The sequence below is a fragment of the Sander vitreus genome, chromosome 4 (assembly GCF_031162955.1).
Source record: "Sander vitreus isolate 19-12246 chromosome 4, sanVit1, whole genome shotgun sequence".
NCBI classification, from domain to species: Eukaryota; Metazoa; Chordata; class Actinopteri; order Perciformes; family Percidae; genus Sander; species Sander vitreus.
In genome coordinates this window covers 8600904-8618858 of record NC_135858.1, presented here as the reverse complement: position 1 = coordinate 8618858, position 17955 = coordinate 8600904, and the positions used below count along the sequence as shown (strand labels likewise).

The 17955-nt window shown below is 40.6% G+C and overlaps 1 protein-coding gene across 1 annotated transcript in view; it reads left to right on the top strand.

Annotated features, from left to right (window-relative positions):
• The first annotated feature begins 524 nt into the window (after nucleotides 1-524).
• Nucleotides 525-17955, top strand: part of loxl2a (lysyl oxidase-like 2a) — a 30153-nt gene continuing 12722 nt past the window's right edge. Inside the window, exons 1-4 of the mRNA XM_078248044.1 lie at nucleotides 525-683; nucleotides 3021-3334; nucleotides 5734-5909; nucleotides 14872-15080. Coding sequence (XP_078104170.1) covers nucleotides 3052-3334; nucleotides 5734-5909; nucleotides 14872-15080 — 668 coding nt within the window. The 5' untranslated portion in view covers nucleotides 525-683; nucleotides 3021-3051. The remainder of the gene's footprint in view (nucleotides 684-3020; nucleotides 3335-5733; nucleotides 5910-14871; nucleotides 15081-17955) is intronic.

The window sequence follows — 17955 nt, the reverse complement described above, 5'->3', positions numbered from 1 at the left end:
ATGGAAAGTGCAAAAAAGAACTTTGTAGCATATAATAATACTTTAATAAATGAACAAAATTCCACAATAGTCATTAAGTATGATGAAATCAGCTCAGCAGAGGAAGGATGACAGAGGAGGAGGAAGGACAGCCTGCAACTGTACGAAGGACACTGATACTGACTAATGTCTGCGTTCTTCATTCTTTCTCTTTCTCTTTCACTCAATATTGTGATTTTAGGACTAGTATTTATTTTATTCACATTTTAGATTAGTTTCCAGTGAGATTATATAGTGACCTTGCTGTTGTAAACTTTACTGTTGCTGCTCTAGAAACAACATTTAGTTATATATTTAAAATATCAATTCAAATCCTGTTCTAAATTTGTAATTAAATATTTGGCCACAACTTAGCATACACTGTCTATCCAGCCACATAGGCCACTAGGTGTAGACCGAACAGTGTAACCCTGGTGATTGGGCCGGAGAGGGCGGGTCCAGGATGCTGAGGCGGCTTCTCATTGGCTGCTCTGCGCGGTGTGGGACGGGAGCGCGCGGCCAGCTGTGAGGGGAGCAGAGGAAAAACAGCTAGAGTACTAAAGGGACAAAGAACCGCTGCTTCACATCTCATACTCCCCAACAGTTTGGAAACCTCAAAGTCAGCGTCTTGGAAAGTGTCTACTTCTTGTTCTTCGTCTGTCAAAGTAAGTGTTTGCTTTTACCTTGGGCTAGTCGACAGCTGTGGGATCTCGCACGTGCACAAGTGAAACATTGAAACTTATGTCAAAGGGTTTTCTTTTTTCGTCCTTTGTGTATGACTTAAAACATTAAATGAGTCAAATTAGCATTTTTCTCCTTTTAAAACTAATTTAATTGTATTTTTCATCCCATGCTTTAAATGCAAGTGTTGCAGCCCTCAAAAGTTATCCAAAATAGAACATGGGCTACTACTGTGTGTTGAATTGTCGTAATACCTTACCTAACTAATGACCCAAATCTTAAAGGAATTAGCATCACTTTACTAGTGATTTATATTCGTCTCAATGTCAGCAGCGCTGAATTTTCTGAAGAAGCTGCAGGACTCTTCTGACTCTCGATGAGTTCTTTTTTTGTCACTCACTGTGAACATTGGGACTGTTCTAGCCAGGGCTTATGGGCTTAACAGACACTTGATGGTTGATTTGTGCTTTTCTGAATTCAGCAATACACTATACAATAGCACTGGCTTTGACTGAGAAAGTAGTACATGCAGCATGTGGAATTTAGCATTTTCCAGTTGACTTGACAATCCTTGGCTACCTTTGACTGAGAGGCAGCTTTCACTTATTGTTTGGCCTTATTGCTCTGATGCAAGACTACATGTTTTAAATGTTCTACAATGTCGAACTATCCATTTACAACCTGCTGTCAAGTTTCTGAGTAAGTGTTAGCTGTGAACATTGTTCTGTAGGAGGTGGGTGTGTCTCTACTGGTTTTGTAGGCAGTTTAATCAAGAACATACATATAACACATATTCAAGAGAAGTGTTAGTTTTTCATAACTGGGTATGTGGATTTGACATGTGCTGACTGGAGTGACTCTGATGGACTAATTTAAAATTCAGTCAATCTTGACTGCTGTGAGAAGAGGCATACTGAGTTATTAAAAGCCCAAATTAAAGTAGCTCCTTCCTCTTGCTTAACTTTCATGAGAAGCTAAACCAGATGCTTCAGATGATCGCATCTGACACAGTCTGACAATATGTTGACTGTGTACTGCAGGAGTGTTTTTTCAAGCCTGTGAGCTCTGAGGTTTGAACCTCCCTTCCTCCCTTTCAACACACTAAAGACGTGGAGGTCTCCTTACTTTCACTGTCTTCCTTTCCTCCAGGAAAATTCCTCCCATGGGGCTATTGGTCCCTCCGTTGACACATTCATGGTTTGCCATGAAATATCGAGGCAGAGTCAACTTTCCCTCTGAACCTCAGTTGCAGCCTCCAGGCACAGATCAGCAGATACATGAGAGGAGCAACATCCCACCCTGCAACAGCCCACATTTGCTCTCCATTAGGCTGTCAGAGAGAGAGGAATCCTTGTCTTAGCAACATAACATAGTCGTTCTCACCCAAACCTTTTCAAATTCTCCATTTTTTTCTCTCTTATTGGCAGTTTTCACTGGTTGCTTAATATATTGTAAAACTATGGTGAATTCTGTTAGTGATTCAAAAGCTTATACTTGTGGTTGCAAAGAGGCCAGTCAGGGGTCTCTGATGATGATGATGGCCAAACCAAACTGTTACTGCACACGACTTTATACTGAAACTGCTCATTCGCTTTAATTATGGACAAAACTACCACACACCACAAATTACTGTCTGCCTCTGCAACGTTAACTCCTTGGAATTGGAAAATGTTACTTTTAAAGTCCATCTCATTAAAGGTCCAATGTGTAGGAATTTCTCCCATCTAGCGTTGAGATCGTATATCGCAATCAACTCTCTCGCACCACGCAGTTCAAAGTACGTATTACAGCTACGGTAGCCTTCACGCTTCAAAAAGCCGGTCTCTTGCTCTTTTCAATATAATTTTTCTTTTTCTGGGCGAAGAAGAAGACTCCTGTTCCTGAAATTTGGATTTTGAATACGTGTGGTACTCCATGTTTCCTTCTTCAAACTTGCCAGGGCCCGGGAAGCAACGATACCCATTAGCAGCATTAGCAGCACCTGTGAGTTTATCATGTGACAGCGAAAACGCGAAAGGCGGAGCAGTATGTCTTGTATGTCTCGTACCGGCTAACGTATTTCAAGATGGAGCATGAATATGGAGCGTCTACCCCAGTTCATGCGAATGCAAATGTAAAATTTCAAGCCAAAAGGAATACTTGGAATTGATGGTGGTGGTAAATATTCATGAAAAAGGACAAGTTTGTGAACGGGCAACACAGATTTTGATAATGAACAACTAAACACGTTACACACTGGACCTTTAAGAAATATTCACAAAGCATAGTTCAGTACAGCTTCTATTACCGACACAATCTTTTTTTGTCTTATTATCTCCTAGATCACTGTCTTTTCCTTCCACGTCCTGCATAATGCTGCGCCCACTTGCCATCCACTGTCTCTTGTCCACCTTGCTGTGCATGTGGGCGCTGTGTAACGCCCAGTCACCCTCTGGCCCCCCTGTAATCCAGCTACGTCTAGCCGGGGAGAAGCGGAAACACTACGAAGGCCGGGTGGAAGTTTTCTACAATGGAGAGTGGGGGACGGTGTGCGATGATGACTTCTCCATCACTGCTGCCCAAGTGGTGTGCAGAGAGCTCGGCTTCATGAATGCCGAGTCCTGGTCGCCCTCTGCCAAGTACGGAAGTGGAGAAGGTAAGAAAACTAGCATGGACTTTATAAGAAGTGTCTGTTGGTTTCCAGGATTTCATCTGAACCTTTTATTATCTAATCAAAACCAAAATCATGCTATTAAGCTGTCTAAGAACTGAGGTGAGGGTATAGGGTGTTAATCTCAGTAAACCAGGCAACCACCCACATTCAAAAGTAGTATATCTCTTCATACAGTTTCATATGTTCCATGGAAATCCTTGACTGAGGTACACGTTTCCTCCTGTCTGACTGCTAATACCCTCATGCGCTGGTTTCCCCATTAGAGGACTGAGACACGTTGATCAGCTCTGAGCATGGGGGGACTGGAAACACTGGGTGTGTAAACCAGACACACACAGACGTAATCTCATCCCCTCTCACTTTGTCGTGTATGAATTTCTCCATCACTGTAAAAACACTGATGAGATTCCCAACTCTGTAAGTGCGATAGCTGCTGGTGGTAAATGTCAGTTGGTAGCTGTTAATTAACTCAGTGTCACTTGTTAAAGGCACATGTTTTCCCACTGGGTTGGGCCACATCCAGCCAGCCACTTCAAAAGTGAAGTAATTAACTTTGTTACTTGCTTCCCAAAGCACCACAGTCATTACAGCAATTTCAAAAATAGCATATATGAAGTGATACACCCCATGCATATAATGTTGCATGCATATACTATTTTACAACAAGGTATAAACAAGCAGTTTGATTCTGTTTGCACTGCCTTTTAGCAATGGCTTAGGTATTTAAAGATGGGGGCCCTTGGAATTGGGTTAGGCTATGCTAAAAGACACTTTGAGTGTTGTAAAAATGCAGTTTTTGTAATAACAGGATTGGAAAGAAGTTTATTTTTAACATAAACTGTGTGCAGAAATAGTATTTTGCCATTTATCACTAAAGAATTACCAAAAGGGTTTTTGGTAATGACGGGGAGGCTTCCTCTTTTGCTGACAAATAGATGTTTAGTCTGTAAAAGAATCATTTTGAAAGGAGAGTATTTGAGGCCCAGACTAGCTGTGTGCATGTGAGTGAATGGAAACGTCTTTTATCTTTTTTCTTTTTTCTTGTTGATGGTGGAGACACATGACTATAAACTTGATCAAGAGCATTTTGCATTTCCCATCATGATGACTTCAATAAGAGAAACCACAAAATGTTTTTAATTGAAGACACAACTACATAACAAGTACAAGTACATCCCTTTTGGATGCAGAGCGTTTTCCCTGCAGGGATGTTAATCAGATCCTCAGTTGCCTATACACAGCTATTATTTGCTATATAATTGAATAATTGTGAAAACATGTTTGTGTAAAACAAAATATCAGAAAAAGCTAAGGCTACTCTGCATCAGACTATAACTTGAAACAGGATCAAATGCAACTGCACAAAATCTTTATTTAGACCTTCTTAGGAACACTGTGCTTTGTCCAGTTTAGGATTTTGAGTGAAGGGTTGGAGTTAAGTGGCTTGCTTAAAGTGCCAATAAAAGCCTAATCAGAAAATTCATGGCTCCTCTGTGCACTGTGCTCCCTGCTCTTTTCACTGGCTTGTGAAATTAAATTCCCATAAGACCTGCGAATGATAGTTTTAACACAGCAATCCAGATTTATCACAACTGGCAATGCTGAGTATTTGTTTAGACAAAGGTGTACTGAGACTAAGCTGGTTCTCACTTGGGAACTCTGCTGTATTTCAGCACCAGAAGACTTGACTCTTATTGTGTAAATGTTTCAAAGGTAATCATCTCTCTGCCAGGAGGTGGCTACGTGACCGTATATGATGCAGTCACTTCTTGGTATGATCAGGATGTCCTTCATCAACATATTGAGACTGTCAGAATGATGAGCAGTCCATTGGTGGTTTCCATGGCCACAGTTCTGTGGTTTCCCTCACAGCTGATTCAGAACAGCCAGCTGGACAGCAGATGATCTGCTTTAGCCGTGACAAGATTTATTTGGCAGGTTTTTGCTGAAAGAATGTGTCAGGTTATGTTGGAGACCAAACACAGCTCCACATGAGTAGGTTTACTGTCTGTGTGTCCTAAACCACAAAATATCAGGACATGGAAATGCTGAAAAAGATATCAAAAGGGTTTGATCTATGGCTTAAGCTGTCAAGGTACCATGTTGTAACCACCCATTTATATTTTTCTAATGAATTAATTTATTATTAGGAATTGAAGTTTGCAGCCCCATGGGGCTCAGTGGGAAAAGTGTGGCACCAGCCCTCCAAGTGTAAAGGGTTTGATTTGTGATAGCAAGGGTCAACCACACATTGGATTATACAATAAATGTCCTAAACCACAGAATATCAGCATAACATGTCATACATTAAAACAAGTCCTGCAGTCCAACAAAGCAGCACACACAACATATATCTATTTGCTTAAATCTTTGCCTCTCAGGCCGTATCTGGTTAGACAATCTGCACTGCACTGGTGGAGAGAAGAGCCTGGCTCAGTGTCACTCTAATGGCTTTGGAGTTTCGGACTGCAAACATTCAGAAGATGTCGGAGTGGTGTGTACCCAAAAGCGCATTCCAGGCTTCAAGTTCATCCAGAACCAGGCCAACAACGATGAGGTAGGTTCCCATGGAGCAACACCCTCACAAATAAACCTGCACACATTCGGGATATTTCCAGTGAATAGATACGTCTATATAAACACACAAGTAAACACTAGGCTGGGATAATTTGATCACATAGTTAATAACACTCAAGTAGCATCCACTCATGGTTCAAGTACACACATGTAACCTGAACAGATGTTCAACACAATAAAAAAAAGGAACAGAGCATAGGCTTTGGATGAAAGAAAAACCTTATCATATGCATTGCTCCAAGAAACTCAAAATATTTATTGCAAATCTTTCCAACTTTCCAGACTGAGCCAGACAGATCAGTGAATTACATGTAATGTCTGTCTGTCTGTCTGTCTGTCTGTAGATATTAAGAGGAGCAATATGTTGCTGCTTTAAAACAGTCTTTATATTGCTGTGGGTAACCATTGTCAACTTATGATACATGTTAAAACAAAATACCCAAAATTCCGCTTGACACGACAGCCAACAATGACTGATTTGTAAATCTATGAAATAGTGGTGTACTAAAGCATAAGCATTTTAATCAAGTGTCAGGTCAGATCTATCGATCATATCCCATTACCTGTTTTACTCTTCACTCTCAGTTAATATATTAGCAAGCTAACGTTACTTTTGTCAGTTATGCTAACTAGCTAGATAGCTAATCAGCAGTTACAGCTGGAAGTTTGTAGGCGTAAATGTTCTTTAACAATTCATCTCCGTGTACAAACTTGTATGTGTGCAACCTTTTAAATTTAGTGATACATAAACCTCCACTTAGTAATCACTTACATTATAACAAGGCTAAGAACTTACGAACAGCTGTTGCAACCAACTCCAGTATTTTGCTCTTTGTATGATTAAATGGATACAACTAGTAATCAAAATAATGGCCATATGGATACTAAATCAGAATGTCTGGACAAAAGTGCTTTCGTGTACTTAGTCATATATGCCATGACATGAAGCAAGTGAAGTAATCTGCAAGTCAGTGTATAATGTTGAGCTGTCCACTTCGCCATTTGCACTAATGGCTTTGCCAGCCAGGCTCCCATTACACTAACCCTGCCCACACCGGACCCCCACTCTGCAGCCTTGGAGATTTTGGAAATGACTCAGAGAGGGGGAAGACCATCCTGTCTGGCTGCAGAGAACGCCTTTGTACCGGATGGAAAGTCAGTGTGGGTTTGTTGACATGATGGGAGAAAGGGAGGGAGAGAAGAGGATAGAGATATTATTTAACCTTGTCTGAGAACATGTTATTAAAAGATACTTCCATAGAGGGTTTCCATGTTAAGACCAGACTGATAAAATGAAGCAACTTTTCTTTGGCAGCTTAGAACACAGTCGATGCTTTAACACGTCATGACTGCATTCATACTAGAGTGTTTTGTTTGTTCATACTAGAAGTCTGGTGGGAGATTTGGCTGTTACCAGACTTTCTACAACAGCCAGAACAGTCAGTGAATGTGATTTTTACTGGGTTCAGTAAAGGCAACACGCCTGAGGAGAACATCTGAAATCCCTGTGTATCTTTGTCATGCCTAGTTTAGAATAGAAGACAGGAGAAATTGACATCTTTAATCCCAAACTGAACCCTATTCACAATGTTCTTATTTGCACAGGTCGTGTATGTAAGCAGCACCCTCTTGTTCCCTATTTGTCTTGTGTATTTAGGGTCTCTGGGGTGTTACTGCAGTTCAGTCCCCCACCCTGTAAATATTTCCTTGGTCTGGTCCTTTCAAGTCGCAGGGAAGAGGAATGAGGAAAGGTGTAACTACACCTCTTTAACCATGCTTGAGCTGACGTCAGCAATGGCCAGCACTGTTCCTTCAATCTGTTTATTCACAGCATGAATTGACATTCTGTGCTCTATCTGGAAAGTTAACACCCTAACCGAGCTTGTACTACAGTCTAAGTACAGGTCACTGCTAAAAGGGAGGGGCAATTAGTATTTTTGCTTTTACGTGAATGCTTTCCGACTTTCAAGATGCAGACTGATCTCATGAAGTGGCGTATGTATGACACGCCAATTCATATGCCATGATTTGTGTGTTATAAAGACGCATACTCGCTATTTTGCGTGTTTATCAATGCCGTTTGGCCTCCATTGAGTTCAACAAAGGGATGAAAACACACTGAATTGCCATTCCTTTAACCTTTTTCTTTGAACAGAGAGCGCCATCTAGTGAGCTCAGAAAATAAAGACAGTGGTTCGCGAAGCTTCATTTGACCATCACTAATGTTTCCTTTCCACGTTTGTTCTTTTCCTAAACCCAACCCCGTTCTTCTTTTCTTAATCCCAACCGTTTCTTCTTTTCAACCTAAACCCAACCCCGTTGTTCTTTTCCTAATCCCAACGGTTTCCTCTTTTCAACCCAACCCCCACACGCCACGTGGCTTGAGAAAGCCGTTGCAGACTGCAGTCAACTGTATACAATGTAGACATACACACGGACAGCTGAAAATGCGTACAGATAACACGCCTCTTGACTTGGGGAAAGTGGCGTGTATGTTTATGCAAAGTCATGATGTCACGTTGCAAGATGATAAATCTTTAAATATTTGAAATATCGAGAGTGCGGCTTACCAGGGCTTTGTGGTCTCTTAACTTGTAGTGTCAGTGATGTGTCAGTTTAGTGTTGACATGATTTAAGTAAAGATTTTGAATTTGAGATTACCAGCATTTTTTTCTAGTAGGTATGGAGTAGTTTTTCAGTACTATATATCAGGGCAACTCTACAGGTCACAGAGTTGCTTCAAACAGCAATTATTTTGTTTCGTAAGCGAGACATTGTGAGACTACTTACAGTTTATGGGAATATGTGGAGATTAGACCACATGCTCACTTTGGCAAGTTCAGCTTTGACCACAAATAATAGTCTACTGAAAACATCTCGTCATCGTCTGTCATTTATGAAAACAGCAGCTTCCACTGGCACGAGTTGCAATGGAAGACATGCTAAGCAGAAATACCATTAAAGCTTTAGCATTTACAAAATATCAAGTCAATAATCAAGTTTAGCTAAAAACTAATCTTGAAGTGTCTTTCTCAGACAGCTAAAGCTCTTGTCAGTCGCCATTTAACGTCTGACATTACCAACTGCAAGTCATGCTGTCAGTCTGCTACCGATCTGTCCTCTGAAGACGAAAGCCATCGGTCTTAACATTACAAACTTTCTCAGCTAGTTATGCAAAACTCATAACACAACAACAGAACGTGCATTCCTGGCTAACTGAGTCATTGTCATGAATAATGTTAATTATTTTAACATGCAGCATCTCATGCCCCACACCATTGCAACACCACCGTTTTCATTTGTCTGTCTAACCAGGCACAGTTGCTTTATTCAATAGCATGTTTGTTTGGTCTTCAGCCAGTAGGGGGGGGATTACATTTGTCAGCAAAACCAAACACTTACATGGCAGGAAGGTTAGTTTATCATCTGTTAGTGGGGACTTTTCAACCAACTGCCATTTTTGCTTGCTGTTCACGTGTGAACGGCACACTGCACATGTAAATCATTGTCCACAGGATCAGTGATAAAAACGTCATCTTCATGAGAAGATGCCTCAAATTTCAGTCTGTATACGTTAGATGTTTATGAGAGAGGGTGATGTGTCATTTAAAGGAAATGTATAGGTTCATGGTTTTATAGGGGTTATTCTAGGATGTTCTTTACTTTGTGTTTTCCAAAATGTTGGCATTGCTAGCGCTGCATAATACATTGTCCCCTGCAAAAGAGAAATTTCCAGTGGGAACTGGTGCTTTGTTGCACTCTATTTCGTACCTTTTTGATTGTTCACAAGCCAATCCAAGTAAAGAAAATAAGATTTAGATAAATCGCATACTCCTGCTTGCAGAAGCTCACACATAATTATAAACAGATTACATGTCTAGATGAGTTCATCTTCTGCCTGAAGGGATGAGAAAATATTTTTGCACCAAAAACAGCTGCAGTTGCCCACCACTTAGTGAGTTCACTCCAACTAAACACTTACATCCAGAATCAACACAAAGACGTCAGAAACCAGTTGTACTAACAGAATGCAGTGGTTAAAAGCCTTTTGATTTGTTGCACATCTGAACACGGCAAAGGCTGCTCTTCTCCATCATGTGCAACGGTGTCCGCTTACATGAATTCCAGTTCCTCACATTCGCTGCTATACAACAAATGGAAACCCGAGCCAAAGTTGGATTTGCCTCCAACATGATGTATGCAAAAGGCTTGTGAGGAGGAGAGTGATCGAGGGGAGAAAAGGTACATGTGTAGGCTGAAGCCAGTTTCTCTCCTGTGGATAGAGTAGCAGACAGATCCACCACATGTTCAACAGCTGGATCACACTGTGGCCTTAGCTGCCCTTTGGGCTGCAGGCTGCCAACAGTCCAAACTTTTATTTCTGACACCTGCACTTTAGGATTACCATAGTATTTTAGACTTAGTAAATATGAATTATTGTATGTGCAGTGCACATATGCATCAAGACTAAAGTTTCAGATATTACACAATTTAAGCTACTGAAATGTGAGAGAAACATTTTGATTTGAGTGGCCTAAATTAAAGCCCCAGTTAGAAATGTGTTGTACATGGATGTTTTTCAGCATTTCGACACAAAGCATCTAAACTTAAAGGAATAGTTTGACTTTTTGGAAGTCATTATTTTTTGTTACTAAGAGTTGGATGAGTAGATTCATACCATTCTCATATCTAGCCACACATAAAACTGTACCCAGGCGACTGTTAGCTTAGCTTAGCATGGACATTGGAATGAAAATTTCAATTATGAAATATTGGCATTTCTACATTTTTACAATTAATTTAAGGCCAGTTTGAGATTAGCCCTGTATGTGTGCATCTAGTCTACCTATAGTAATGAATATTTTCCTTTCTGTTGTCATGATGGGAGCATTGCACTCACTGATAGATATTCCACATGCAAAACACACACACACACACACACACACACACACACACACACACACCTCCTCAGTCAGTCAGGCAAACTTGGGGCAGAAAGTGGGGTAGGGCAGATGTGAAAGTCATTTGAAAGAGCCTCGCTGTTCTCCTGCTTTTCATCTAAACTGTGGCGTGAATATCATTCATACGTGCCATGTTTTGTAGGGTGGGACGGGAGACGAGGGGGGAGGTGGGTGAGTAGGTGGGTGGGTGTCTGGAGGCACGTGTAGATAAACGTGCAGCATGGCTGGAGGGCTGAATAAAGCGGAAGAAATGCACAGTAGTGGAAGCATTAGTCAGACACTGGCTAGACCACAGTCTCATGTTCACACATTACATACTGAGGGGGACCCAGACACAAAATAGTCTGCTCTCCATTTGGAAAGAGTTCAGTAATGGTCAAAGCTCGCTTCAGAGACTAGTAATGAATAGCGCTAAATAAAGTAGTTTTCTTTCTTTTTCTGTAACTCGCCATTTACAAACAAGGCCAAGATTCATGCTGTCAAGTCCAGCTAACCAACATTTAAAGACTTGTGAAATATTGGCCATTTAGGATTTTTTTTACATAGAACAGGAAAAGAGTACTTTTGGAAAAAGGCCACATAATGAATGAATCACTACAGTACAGTGAGTCAGTCACATAGTGACTATATGATGAAGCAACTTTATAGAAATGTCCAGTTGAGAATTAACCTCAGTATGACCTGCAGAATGGAAAACCTGCTCTCATTACACCTTCCTCCATCACACATCTAGGCCGATCTGGTTGCCAAAATGGTCAAAGTTTGGAGGAAACAGGTATACCTGGCCACAATGTGTCGTTTTTACTCTTTGGTTTTTGTACAGATTTAACAAACAAGATACTATGTGTTGATTAGTGAACTTCAGTGGTTCTATTAGGCAGATTTTGTTATCTCTTACATCTAAAAACGTAATATGTATTTCAGACTGTAATCTGTAATCTGTCCAGATTTACAAATTGATATTATGACATTTTCACTAGAATGTGAAAGACATATCATCATGGGTCCATGTTCTTTGTGCAGCGTTTTTCCACTAAAACTGCTAAAGAAGTGACCAGTGTGTGGATTTGGGCCTCAGCAAAACAGGATTATGCTGCGTTTATGTCTGGTGGTCTGGGTTTGGGGGGGAAATGCCTGGACTGATCCCAGCTGTGGATATCTGTCCTCTTCCCTTTAGTCTCACACGTTCAGACGGCCAGTTTCCTCTCTCTGTGCCAAATGCAACACAGGCTAAACCCATCTCAGTGCCCCATTTCATACTCACCTCATACCCCCTATCCTGTCTGGTGTTTTCTGTCTTCACACCTGGCGTCACTTTGATTACTCACCTTTTCTGTGTCAGGTGAACTTCTGTTTAGGGCTGCAACTAATGATTATTTTCATAGTCGATTAATCTGTTGATTTTTTTCTCGATTAATCGATTAGTTGTTTGGTCTATAAAATGTCAGAAAATGGTGAAAAATGTGGATCAGTGTTTCCCAAAAGCCCAAGATGACGTCCTCAAATGTCTTGTTTTGTCCACAACTCAAAGATATTCAGTTTACTGTCACAGAGGAGAGAAGAAACTAGAAAATATTCACATTTAAGAGGCTGGGATCAGAGAATTTACTCAAAAATTACTCAAACCGACTAATCGATTATCAAAATAGTTAGCGATTAATTTAAGAGTTGCCAACTAATCGATTAAACAATTAATCGTTGCAGCTCTACTTCTGTTTAGCCATTTATTAATATATAGCTTACATGTTTGTCATCTTTGTTTTCTTTCTTTCTTTGTTTTGTTTTTTTTCTGTTAAATTCATGTTTTTATACCATAATGAATAATCTCTCCCATCGTCTCAGAACAGCAGATCCCTGATCATAATCACGTCTCCTCACCTTCCCATCCTGTCACGCACCGATGGAAAACACAGTGTCATGCTCTGGCCAGCAGGAATCTGTTCATGAAAGAGTGGTTCTTACCGACTCTAACCACTGCGGTCAGTGGGAGGCCCGGGGTCACTGTAGAAACAGTCAGACTTAGTTGTGGCTCTTCCTGCATTGCACTCTTCAGTGTTTAGAGCCTTGAACATTCCATCAGGCTGACGCCATCTCAGGAAACCACCCTGTGGGCAAACGTTTAATATTTCTGGGAGACATGCCTGGATGTTTTTTTTATTTTTTTTTGCAGAGTTAAAGAAGCGGGCCATTACAAAATTACTGAGATCAGCTTTTGCATACCACTGAGCAGCTCAGAGTTTTGGCACCCACAGTGCAACCTCACACCCAGCCAGGGACAAACTGTAGAACTTGGCTTAAAATGAACAATGGCTAATTAGGTAGTTGTTTTCCCAAAACGCCCTGGACGTCAAAGGTTACCATTCCTTCCTGATTTAGGGCTCTTCGGGTGAACCCCGGTCTGACCAACTGGCTTTACAGCCCTTTAGTGTAGACTGTGGACCACCCGCAGACACTCTCCCAACCTGAACTCTGTCAGCAGCTTCTGTCTTTAGTCTCTCTTTAAAATCTTGATTTACAATTAGAATTTTATGGATTCTTTTTTTTAATTTTTTTTAGTGCTCTGTTTTCTGATCATCCCATGAATCCAAGTGAGCAGTCTATTAAGAGACATTTGGCTAGATTTCTTCAACACTGACCCTAAGGGAAAAGACTAGTGTTTCTTCTTTTGTGCTCTACTGGTTTGTTTTAGGTTCTTGGCTCACTGTTACAGTGAGAATAATGGCATTGATATATTTCACATCATATGTGAATATCAGGTAGCTTTTCATAAAGACTATATACACTCGTGAATTACTATTTATTCCCTTTAAGTTTTTTTTATTTGGGAAAAACAAAATAATGTTGCCCACCAACTGCCCACGGGCCTTTACATCTCAACTCTGAAGACGCAACACAGATGGAGCAAAAATTCCAGACATTCATCCAAACTGCTAAGGCCAGGCAACACTTAACAAGTTTAAACAAAGATTTAATCTTCAGATTTTTCAACTTGACTTGTTTTTTTGTATTTTCAAGCATACATGTATGTGCAAACTGAGGAGTCCCTAAAAGGCCACAGTGGCATTTATTTTTTTCTGATAAACTTTTGCATTCCCTCACAAAACAAACATTATGACTCATAGGCATCATTGTATTTACAATATATCAAGTGAAACAGTACATGTGAAGTCCAGAGTTTAGATAAAACTAACTATATCTATATATACTATATATATTTTTTTAGCAATGACACTATGAAACATAAAGGTTTCTTGGTTTCATTTGACATTGTCAAAAGTCCCCATCAAGGATATCACATGATCACACATGAGGCAGGGAGGATAGCACAAACACCCCCACCCCTCTATTATTGCACACAATTACTGTTGAGATGTCTGATTTAATGTTTTTAATTTTGATCTCTCTTCGCGGAGATTAAACTACATAGACAAAGATTTTTAAAGAAATCTATGAAGAAAATAAAACTGCTCTCAAACACACTCCCATCCACCCTCCTTTAGAATCTAACATGTTTAGCATGGGGGGGGGGGGTTCTTTTCTATTGTGTATGTGAGACACTACTGAGAAGGGGTTGAACTGTGTTTATAAGGGACAATTCCAAGTCTTTTCTGTAGTTAAGATATTTCAACCTGGACCAAAGTGGTGGACAAACCGACATTGCCATCTGTAGAGCCACACAGCTAGCATGGCTAAAAATGAGAAAGGCAAAAAAATGCATTGAAGGTTTAATCATTAATATATAGCTGTTCTTGCAGGTCTTTGGTCAGTGCTTGACTTATGCTGGTATATCATGTTATGAATGACAATAAAAGTCCTCTAATTAAGGTATGGAATATTCGATTGAATGAAATTCTTAGTTCAGCACAGGTGTCTCCAGATGGACTAAAGTCTACATAAAGGGGTCTATGGTGTGCAATATAAAATGTGTAAATGGTGTTATATGGCATGCAGTGATGAAACATTTCCTCTGCCGTTTCTCAGGGTGTAACGGTGCAGGTGGAGGATGTGAGGCTCAGGGCCACTTACTCTCAGAGGAAAAGGATTCCCATCACTGAGGGCTTTTTGGAGGTGAAAGACGGAGGAAAGTGGAGACAGATCTGCAACGAGGAGTGGACAGAGAAGAACAGCAGGGTCATCTGTGGCATGTATGGCTTCCCCGGAGAGAAACGCTTTAATGCCCGACCCTACAAGTGAGTTATGGTGCTGGGGCCAGCAGCAGGATTTAAATAAGGCCAGTTATGGCGTTTTTCCATTACATGGTACCTGCTCGACTCACCAAACTCTACTCGCCTCGACTGGACACACTGTGCGTCCGTTTTCCATTGCAGATTTTAGTACCGCCTCAGCGTGGCTGGTCGTTATATGCCGGCTCGACGCAAACACGTCTAAACATCAGGCCACTTGAGCTTGTTTTACAGTTCTGTGGAGGCTCCACGCAGAGCTTTCGCCGTAGCCTATGTAAGTGGCCTGATGTTTATACTTGTGCGCTGGTGTGTGCGTCGAACCGGCCATGTGTGTGTGTACGTAGGCTACGGCGAAAGCTCTGCCTGGAGCCTCCGCAGAACTGTAAAACAAGCGGCGCCGCAGGAAACTGCCGTGACCTAACGCGACACACACACACAGAACGTGGAAGGTGTGTTGTTGTTGCCACAGCCAGAAGACACATTTAAAGTTTAACACATTTAAGTTTCAAATGAAGCTGGAGGCAGCAAAAAAAAAAACACAGTTGGCTAAACTATTTAAAAATAGCGGGTTTGTTCAGGACACCCCCGTCTGTCGCTTTCACGTCACCTTTTCGGCTCGCCTCAGCCCGCTTGGAACCTCGACTGAGGTGGTACTAAAAAAAGTACCTGTTAGCAGGTACCAGGTACTTTTTTTCGTAATGGAAAACCAAAAAAGGCGAGTAGAGTCGAGGCGAGTCGAGCAGGTACCACGTAATGGAAAAGCGCCATTAGATATATTAAAAGTCTTCACATTAGGTGAAATCTAACATAAACACTTAGCTTTTAGTTGAGTTAATTACAGTTTAGATTATGGGAATATAGTAGGGCTACATATATAATGAATTATTTTAAATTCACACCTGTGTCAAAAACATGCTGTAGTCCTGTATGATACGTTTTATGTTACCTTAGGATTTCTTTAACTGTTGATTTCCAGTCTTAGTCTATTTAGAAAAAGTTTTATCATCGCAAACTGATGTTAGGAAACGTTACGTAAGCACGATTATTTACACGGGTCATCACTCAACCCTTCATCCACTTTCCACGCTGAGATTAAACAGACTCGAGCCTGGAGATTCTTGACAAGAAGCCAAAAACTGCCAGAGGAAGTTTTAGAGAATGAAGGATGGGCCTTGCTGGGAAACCACTGAATGCATTACTTTGTGAAACAGTGGCTCTTTTAGCTGCATGTAATTGTTTCCCTTTGTTCTCCCTCTATTTCCTAGAACACTTTGTGTCTTATCATTTTTATCTGCCAACATGGGAACTGAAGTTCATAATGAAACAGATGTTTACGGCATGTGAGAGAATAACCACATGAGCAACTCTCCCAATCTGGTCACTACATGAAAGAGAATGTTTCTCTTTTAAGCTCAGTAGGTACAAATCCAATAATCAAAGTTTGTTGTTTATAGAAAACAAATGTGGCTACCTGCCCTCCAAGAAGAACATATCTTTGTTGGTTTGGTCTTCAGTAAGGTTTATGTGCATGACTTTATGTGTTCATGTTAGTCTAATCTATTTATTACTGTATGCACATCCAGTCAGTGACGGTCTCTATAATCATCTGAAAGGCTCCCAGAACCACAGTTCCACCACAGTCAAATTAAGACCAGAGAGACATCAGACACGCAATTGATTTACAATACCGTGAGTCGACGGGATAATTGCGTATGATGTGGTCAAATGTGCAATTTGTATTCAAATGGATGCTTCGTGTAAGGATACGTATGCTATAGTAAGATGACGGCGAAGAAGATGACTTTGATTAAAAATGTCTCTATTTTTATAGTTTTGGTAGACATGATCTCATCTGATTTGATGCATATGGATACATTTTAACTGAGGAAGGCACACTATGAGGTGCATCAAACCAGCAGAGAACACTTTGTTCTTTGTTTATCACTTAAGATCACAAAGTCGGTGTAGGTTTTAAAGTGTGTGGTCTCACAAAGTTCACTGTTTTACAGAGGTGAAGGATCACAATCAATCTTTCTTTTATCTGGAATTTTATCCAATTTCACCGACCAGAAATTGTTCTTGTATTCAAATTCAAATTGAGTACATTCTGTTTACAGCATCTGGATAAGCAGTAAGAACTGAAAGGCTGTAAATGTAGCTCATGCTGGTTTCATTACATGGTCTGCTTCTTCCAAGGACCGGACCTGTTGTTGGGGTCCTCAGTGACCCTGATGACTTCTATTCAAGTGTAGAGTGAGAGTGGTAAGGTACTCTCACAACAATACCCCCATTGTGCTTCACAGCGTAGTATGGTTATTGTTGTCCCACTTCCCATAAAACAGCTCCTTAATATTTCTGTGAGGGTGTGAGAAAGAATTGTAAAATATTTCATGTACTGATTGGGCTGATGCTGCTGTTATAAAATACTTTACTGTACTGCCAACCATTTTCCAAACCAAATTTTGTTTTTTTTAGCTTTCCAAGATGTTTTTAATACCTGCAGTGGTTCAGGCCTGTATGGTATAAAATTACTTTTGTTTCCCTTTTTTTTGATTTGATATAGAAAATCTCTCACATCCATATGCCACCATTGTTAGGTAACCAAAATCGGCATTGACTGTTTTGAAAGCTCTTCTTTGTCGTTGTGTGATGTGCTCATGGAAATGCAGCTCAGCGGGTGATAATTAAGTGTTCAATATCAGAGCCTCTCAGCCAGCACTTGAACGCACCAAGCGGACCACTTTTCAAAACAATCAATGCAACAGCATTACCGTGGAAAGATGGCATAATATAACGAAAAAGGCTGACGACATGTTCACTGTGATGGATTGCCTTTCTGAAGCAAGTTTCAAGTCTGCAGGTTTTGGCATGAACTGATACC